The sequence below is a fragment of the Schistocerca serialis genome, chromosome 1 (assembly GCF_023864345.2).
Source record: "Schistocerca serialis cubense isolate TAMUIC-IGC-003099 chromosome 1, iqSchSeri2.2, whole genome shotgun sequence".
NCBI lineage: Eukaryota > Metazoa > Arthropoda > Insecta > Orthoptera > Acrididae > Schistocerca > Schistocerca serialis.
Window position 1 is genome coordinate 273,359,811 of NC_064638.1, and position 9,144 is coordinate 273,368,954.

At 43.6% G+C, this 9,144-nt stretch overlaps 1 protein-coding gene across 1 annotated transcript in view; it reads left to right on the forward strand.

Annotated features, from left to right (window-relative positions):
- The window catches only part of LOC126457274 (uncharacterized), a 36,900-nt gene extending 28,059 nt beyond the window's left edge, over positions 1–8,841 (forward strand). The window contains exon 3 of the mRNA XM_050093441.1: positions 8,570–8,841. Within this exon, the coding sequence (XP_049949398.1) occupies positions 8,570–8,616 (47 nt within the window). The 3' untranslated portion in view covers positions 8,617–8,841. The remainder of the gene's footprint in view (positions 1–8,569) is intronic.
- The last annotated feature ends 303 nt before the right edge of the window (positions 8,842–9,144 follow it).

Sequence of the window (9,144 nt, forward strand, 5' to 3'; positions counted from 1 at the left end):
ACATTTATTATATATATATATATATATATATATATATATATATATATATATATATATATATATATGCATAACAACATTAATTACAAAAGAATTATTGTATTATTTCGTTTCCAAAACATAAATAACAGAAAAATTAACAAAAATGGAACATCCTGCACACCCTTGCTGCTACAAAAGTATTCGGACACTGTCCAATAAATGTTCATAAGTTGTACGACGAAAATGTCAATACCTTGTGGGTCCACCTTTCATTTTCAATACCTCCTCCAATCTACTAGGCATATTTTCCGCGAGTTTTTTCGTGAAATATTGGCCTATATTTGCCCATTCTGGTTCAGGTCTGGTGATTGGGGAGGGGGGTGCAATACTTTCAGACAATTGAAGAGCAGCCACATTTGTAGAATATGCGCGGTATGCTTCGGATCATTATCCCGATAAAAATGAAAGTTGTTCGCAAACCTAGATGTCGTGCACTCTGCTTCAAACGTCCTCCCAGTATATTCAAATACGCTTCCTTGTTCATCGTATCACTAATGAACACTAACTCACCCACACCATTGCCGGACATGCATCCCCGCACCATGATGCTCCCACCTCCAAACTTTACTGTTGGTTTGAGGTTCCTGGGATTCAGCTCTTCATTGGTCTTTCGCCACACGTTTGCCTTTCCGTCGCTTTGCCATAATGTAAATTTACATTCGTCGCAAAATATCACCCGATTCCAGCAAGCCTGATCGTATTCGGCGTATTCCCTCGCAAACTGCATAAGTTTTCTTCTGGTTCACTGTATTTATGAATGGCTTTCGTCGTGCCACTCGACCATGGTACTGCGATCGTCGTCGTACTCTCCACACGGTTTCGGGATCAACTTTTATACCAAGGTCTCCCTCCACCTCACTTGCAATTCGTGTGGCAGATATTTTCGAATTCTGTTGTACCTTTCGCACAATCACACGTTCATCTCTCTGCGAAAATGTCCGTGGCCGTTCTTTACTGCAACGGAATTCCAATCGGTCTTCTTTCTCGAACCGTTTAGTAATGTCGTGAACTGTACTTTCCTTCATGTTCACTATTGCGGAAATTTCCCTGCAGGTTTTCCCCTTCGCGTGATGATAAACGACAAGTTGCCTTTGTTCGAACGTAGAACACTCCCCTCTGCGTCCCATCGTCGACCTGCACAGGTCCGCGATACGTGTTTACTAATCGTCGCTATCGTCTCGCGGAAATGTCGGACACACTGCAGTCGCTTCACCCTCTGTGCGTCTCTGAATGAACTATTCTCTCACGTTGTCCTTCTTTGTTCGAATACTTTTGTTGCACCTTCCCATGCCGTTTTCGGGAAATATTACGTAACAGACATATGTCCAACAACAATTCTTCGTATTTGACGCGTGTTTTTTCAACATCTGAGGTCATCAGTCCCCTAGAACTTAAAGCTACTTAAACCTAACTAACCTAAGGACATCACACACATCCATGCCCGAGGCCGGATTCAAACCTGCAACCGTAGCAGTCGCGCGGTTCCGGACTGAAGCACCTAGAACCGCTTGGCTACCGCGGCCGGCGATGCATGTTTCACGTTGCGACATCGTACCCAGAGTCCCAAATACATTACGAAGTGCAATTTCTATATTTGTTCATGCGGCAAACTGCAAAATTATGCGCCATTACGTGCTGTCCGAATATTTTTGCGACTGAGTGTATGTAAACAGGAAGACGCGGTCTTGTTTTTGAGATAATAAACTGTGAACAACTAAGGCGTGTTTATATTCCTTGTAGTCGCTAGTATTAAGAGTTGGCAGACTAGAGAGTAAACCCGAGGTCACTGGATTGAATCTCGTAGACGGTGCGTTTTGTTCCCACGTAATCCCAACATATTGACACTGAAGTGACAAACGTCATGGGATACCGACAAGCACGTATACAGATGGCGGTAGTATCAAGTACACAGGCAGTGCATTGGCGGAGCTGTCATTTGTGTTCAGGTGAGTCGTGCGCAAAGGTTTCCGACGTGAATATCGCCATGCGACGGGAATTAACACTCTGAATGTGGAATGTTGACTGGATGTAGAACCATGGGACTTTCGATTTCGGGAATCGTTAGGAATTTCAATATTCAGAGATCCACAGTGACAAGAGTGTGCTGAGAATACTAAATTTTAGACATTACCTGTCACCACAGAAAAGTGGCCGACGACATTCACTTAACGACCGAGGCAGCGGCGTTTGCGCAGTTATCGGTGCTGACACATACACACATACACACACACACACACACACACACACACACAAGCAAAACTGTGAAATAACGGCAGAAATCAAAGTTGAACGTACGCCGAACGTGTCCGTTAGTACAGCGCGGCGAAATGTGATGTTAATGGGCTATGACAAGAGACAGATGCGAGTGCCTTTGCTAACAGCACATTGCCTGCACAGTCTCTCCTGGGCTCGTGGCCATATCGGTTGGATCCTAGACTGGAAAACTGTGGCCTGGACTCATCCAGATTTCAACTGGTAGGAGCTGATGGTAGGGTTAGTGTGTGGCGCAGACCCCACGCAGCCATGGACCCAGGTGCTCAACATGGCACTGTGCAAGCTGATGATGGGTCCATAATGGTGTGGACTGTTTTCATGGAATGGTCTCTGATCAAAGTAAACCGACCATTACCGGCCGGGGTGGCCGAGCGGTTCTAGGCGCTACAGTCTGGAATCGCGCGACCGCTATGGTCGCAGGTTCGAATCCTGCCTCGGACATGGATGTGTGTGATGTCCTTAGGTTAGTTAGGTTTAAGTAGTTCTAAGTTGACCTCAGAAGTTGAGTCCCATAGTGCTCAGAGCCATTTGAACTGTCTGAACCAAACCGACCATTGACTGTAAATGGCCATGTTCGGCTATTTGGAGACCATTTGCAGCCATCCTCGGACGTAAGGTTCCCAAACGACTATGAAATTTTTGTGAATGACGATAGGTCATATCACTGAGCCATAACTGTTCCCAGTTGGTTTGAAGAACGTCGTGGACAGTTAGGGCGAATGATATGGCACCTCAGATCGATAGACATGAATCCCGTCGAACATTTACAGGACATAATAGATGGGTCCTTCTGTGCACAAAATTCTGCACCGGCGACACTTCAGCAACTATGAAGAGCTATAGAGGCGGCATGGCTCAGCATTTCCGCATGGGACTTCAAGTGGTATACGGGGTGACAATTACTGAACTGTAGGAAAAAAATAAATTCATTACAAACTACGGAGTGCACACCCTTAATTCAACATATAAATGACTACAGATATTTCGATATAGGTAATAACAAGTTTGATATGTCTGCCATAATTGGCGATAATGTGACGCAGACGAATAGCTAAATTCTGCATAACCCGTTGAATTCGCTGAATATCGATGATCTACAGATTGGGTGTTTTCAGCTCAGCAATGGTTTTGGGGTTATTGCTGTACACCTTTTTAATATAGCCCCACAACAAGCAGTCGCATCTGCTCAGATTAGAACAACATGGCGGCCAACTGAGGCCCATGCCAGTGGGTTCTGGGTACCCCAGAGCCAGAATGCGGTCCCTAAAGTTCTCCTCCAGGACATCACATTCTCCTGCTTCGATGGGGTTGATCTCGATCTTGCATGAACCACAGCTTGTCGAAATCGGAGTCACTTTTGATAACGCGGCTTTCAAAACCTTTACGTACCGTTCGGTACTCACTGTGCCATCAAGGAATATCGCAGCGATAATTCTGTGACCGGATATTGCGCACCACACAGTCGCCCGTTGAGGAGTAAGGGAATTCCCGATCGCGAAATGCAGATTCTCAGTCCCCCATATGCGCAAATTTTGGTTGTTGACGAACCCATGAGCTTCGTCCCTAAACCAAACCATACATGCGCATACTAATTCCCATCACCCCTCGCGGACAACCGTACAGTTTGAACGTCCTGTCGTAAACCGTTCAAAAGTTGACGATTTTATTTCATATAGTCCAATAAGTCACCCCGTGTTAAGTTCATGCCACATAGTTGCTGAACTATGCCGGGCGAAATGAGGTAGTACACGATGTATTCATAGTTTTTCAAGTGCAATTTCTTGGGTGTGGTGTACAAGCGCTCGCCATCTCCTATCTTCATATACCTTCTGTTCCACGACATCTTCCCATTTGTGTCGTTTCTCCTCCACATCTTATCTTAGTCTCTCTCCAGAGTTTTCTTGGTTCTTACCACGATTCACGTTGAAATACTTTACGGCGGGGCTTTCGCTGTTCATTCTCACTGCTTGCCCATACCACTGAAGCCTGCGTTTCTCTGACATTGGAAATAGGAAGCTTATTACCAGCTACTTTTCTGTTCACTTCATTCCTGATTTTGTCCTTTCTGGTTGTTTGAGTCATGGTTCTAACAAATCTCATTTGTGTTGCATGAATTCTGCTGAGGTCTTTGTTTAGTAGGGTACAGGTTTCTAAATCTTATGTAAACACTGGCACGAAATAGATGTGGTACATGATCGGTTTTGCTTTTCGTGACATTTTATCGTCCCAGAGAAGTTTCCTGATTAGACTGTAAAAAAATGGATGCTTTCAGTGTCTTGCTGAGTACTTCCTGCTTAATGGTGTTATCGTTAGAAATCATGCTACGTAGGTGTTAGAAATGGGAAACATTCTACTTAGACTTCTCCTAGAAATATGACTGAGGCTTCACTTGTTTGTTGAGGTCATTTCTACCGTCTGTTTTACTTATTTCTACGCTATTGGCATTTCAGAAAAATAGTTCGAAACGTGCAGGTATGTGCATGAGCAGGGGAACATATTCGAACAGGATCATGTCGTTAAATAGTTGTGTACTCAATTCTGCTAATATTCTAACGAACCTCCACTTCTACTGGCTATTGATGGAAGAGACTTGCCATCACTACTTACAAGTGACAATTTTCCCAATGGATATTTTAACGTTACTGAAGTCGCCCTGCCACTTGTACGTCCCCCAGTAGGATTAACTCATTCTCATTCATTATGTAAACTGTCATGTGATAACCTACCCGTTTCCTAATCTTATCCTGTGGAAACAATAGTGTCAGGATAAGCCGACAAAATCCAGTCCACTGTTAACGAATAAGTTTTAAAATGTTCACAAGAGATAAGATTAATTGGAACAGGAAAATAATATCTACTAAAGGATAAATGCCGTGATTTTAACACATTTATTCATTAGAAAAACAATTTAAAGAAACTAAATGATGATTTCCTAGGCAGATCGCCTATAAATATATATTTGAAAGAATATCACCGGGATCAAGAAGTCTGTACTCACTAAGCAACCCACTCAAAAGTAAAGCTTTGTCAATCACCAAAAAGATCAAAATACACAACACTATCTGCCCCATAGTACTGTACGGTTCAGAAAGCTGGACGCTTACAAAGAATGATAGAGAAAAACTGAACGTTTTCAAAAGAAAAGTAATGAGAAAAATCTGAGGACCTTTGTTGGAGAATGGCGTATGGAGAATTAGAAAGAACAATGAAATTTATCAGTTAACGAAGCAACCCACTATCATCCAGAAATTAAAAAGTAGGAGACTGCAGTGGGCTGTATACGTGGCCAGAATGGAAACCAACAGAACCGCCAAGAAAGCATTTGAAGGAACTCTACAGGCAACAAGGGCATTGGGCCGACCTCGTACACTACTGGTCATTAAAATTGCTACACCACGAACATGACGTGCTACAGACACGAAATTTAACTGATTGGAAGAAGATGTGAATTCTCTGAATAGCTTATCATTTGCATATCACAGCAAGGTTGGCGACACCTACAACGTGCTGACATGAGGAAAGTTTCCAACCGATTTCTCATGCACAAACAGCAGTTGACCGGCGTTGCCTGGTGAAACGCTGTTGTGATGACTTACGTAAGTAGGAGGAATGCGTACCATCACGTTTCCGACTTTGATAAAGGTCGGATTGTAGCCTATCGCGATTGCGGTTTATCGTATCGCGACATTGCTGCTCGCGTTGGTCGAGATCCAATGACTGTTAGCAGAATATGGAATCGGTGGGTTCAGGAGGGTAATACGGAACGCCGTGCTGGATCCCAACGACCTCGTATCACTAGCAGTCTAGATGACAGGCATCTTATCCGCATTGCTGTAACGGATCGTGCAGCCACGTCTCGATCCCTGAGTCAACAGATGGGAACGTTTGCAAGACAACCATCTGCACGAACAGTTCGACGACGTTTGCAGCAGCATGGACTATCAGCTCGGATACCATGGCTGCGGTTACCCTTGACGCTGCATCACAGACAGGAGCGACTGCGATGGTGTACTCAACGACGAACCTGGGTGCAGGAATGGCAGAACGTCATTTGTTCGGATGAATGCAGGTTCTGTTTACAGCATCATGATGGTCGCCTCCGTGTTTGGCGACATCGCAGTGAACGCACATTGGAAGCGTGTATTCGTTATCGCCATATGGCGTCTCACCCGGCGTGATGGAATGGGGTGCCATTGGTTACACGTGTCGGTCACCTCTTGTTCGCATTGACGCCACTTTGAACAGTGGACGTTACATTTCAGATGTGTTACGACCCGTGTCTCTACCCTTCATTTGATCCCTGCGAAACCCTACATTTCAGCAGGATAAAGCACGACCGCTTGTTGCAGGGCCTGTACGGGCCTTTCTGGATACAGGAAATGTTAGATTGCTGCCCTGGTCAGCACACTATCCAGATTTCTCACCAATTGAAATCGTCTGGTCAATGGTGGCCGAGCAACTGGCTCGTCACAATACGCCAGTCACTGCTCTTGATGAACTGTGGTATCGTGTTGAAGCTGAATGGGCAGCTATACCTGTACACGCCATTCAAGCTCTGTTTGACTGAATGCCCAGACGTATAAAGGCCGTTATTACGGCCAGAGGTGGTTGTTCTGGGTACTGATTTCTCAGGATCTATGCACCAAAATTGCGTGAACATGTAATCACATGTCAGTTCTAGTAAAATACATTTGTCCAATGAATACCCGTTTATCATCTGCATTTCTTATGGGTGTAGCAATTTTAATGGCCAGTAGTGTAAAAGGTAGAAAGATGACACAGAGGAGGACATCGCAGCATTAGGAATGTCTGCAGGGTGGAGAGAGGCTGCGAGAGATAGAAGGCGGTGGAAGCAGATCATTGATGCATCGCGTCGTCTACAGGGCCTGTGATCGCTGAGAAGAGAGAGAAATAATGATTACAATTCTCAGGTTCTCCCTGTATTTATACTGACCCTTAAACTGTTTGGCTCTGCCCTATAATGTACTAGCCGTCTGTGATTAGGCGCGGAGTGACTGACATCCCCCGTTAGGAACTACTGTCTCAGTGAGCAGTGTGAAACCTCAGTGCAGAATGGAGTGGAACACGTGATTCACCAATGTAAATACAATTTCCTAGAAGCCGGTGCATAAGCAAGATCACCGTAATGATCAGAAGCTATAACCGGAGAACTTCTCCCCTCAGCGAGATAATAGCAAAATTGAACTTCACCAAAACTACAGCCGAAGACGTCCGTCGACTGCCGTGGACTTCCAAGAGAACTCTCCTGCTCCACGACCCCGCAACGACTCCCTTTTTACCTCTCTCGTCTTTTCGCTGCTAAGTCTTTTCTCCTCCTTAAATTTGGGTGGCGAATCATCTTTCAGGAAGGCGCTAGTTTCTGAACGGGGACCAATCGCAGTTTAGAACCCAGATAGAAGTTTCTGGAAGTTCTTTCCATGTCTGTAGGAAAGTACGCGAATACCTGCTGCCATGTGTTCCTGACTGACCAGGCCGTTTTCTCACCCCTGCATGCCGGCCACGTGTTCACTTTTTGCAGGTGGTCCAGCTCACGCGCGGGTTCCGGGATTAGCACCGGAAACGGCTGTGCCGTCCTATTGTCCGAAGGAATGTGAGAGCTTCCTGTGTCCTTCCGTTCTACCACGAGTTTAACAGCTCTGTTTGTTCCCCCGTCACCCAACATGCAGACATTATGAACTAAATTAAATGTACTAGACGATGTAAGTCACATACATGTTTTTAATGAACGAGCACAAACCTGTCTTTCCTATCATTGAAGGGGCTTACTTATGTCGTATTGGATGTAAACGCGGTTTGTAAGTTGTAAAATAACGCCACCTTACAATATTGCATGAAAGGTCAAAATGATTGACGGCATTCCTCGTAAACTTACGTTGGTATTTACTTTTAATGACTTTGTTCCCTTGAATAACCTGGCCTGTCACTTTATGTTGATATTTTACATGGAACATGTTAAAGAAAGAAAGAAAGCTTCGCCAGCTTTTTAAGGATATGACGATTTCAAGACTTAAAAAGAAAGCTGGCTTTCGTTTACAGAAGAATTATCTCGGTACTATTTCCTATATTGGAAATTATTTTCTGTATTGGAAATTATTTTCTAAACTAGGTGTAGACGTAGATATTTCTGCTACTACGTAAATGACATGAAACTGCCCTGTATAGAACATTGAGAAAATATGAACAACATTTTCTTTTCCTTCCGCACAAATTAACTTTCTCGGCTTTTGTATTTCAGATGTAGAAGTGAGCTTCAAAGGAAGGTGCTCGCCACTTGCTGGCTAGCTGCAATCCGACCTGACGTCACGTTATGGGATCGTCCGAAAGGCAGATACATGCAGCATGAATCTTCCGTTGTGCAACAGTACAATCACTACTAAGTCTAATCAGCATGTGTTTGTTGTAAAGTTATTTCTCTGGGAATTTTACGTTTTTGATGTAACTGACGCATATATTTATCAATCTCATCACAGCATTTGTTTTTATGATGTATTTTGTGTTAAAGATGTCCTAAAGCATTGCAACACTTCTGTGCTAAAGGAGAATAAATATTTTGAAATACATTTTGCTTATTTATTGTATAGTTCTTAGCCTGCTTTAAATTTATTTTTAGCTTTTACTGTACAAACAGATTACTGAAACGGAATTTATTTCGTGGAATAAGTGTTTCAACGAAACAAATTTAATCGGAAAGCATCTTCATACAACAAAGAATGTTATAGGTGATGTAACTAGATTGTAAAATCTATATTTACAGACTAAATTACGTAGTAAAGGAGCTAAATTAAGTACTAAGTAACGTCGCTATGCTAA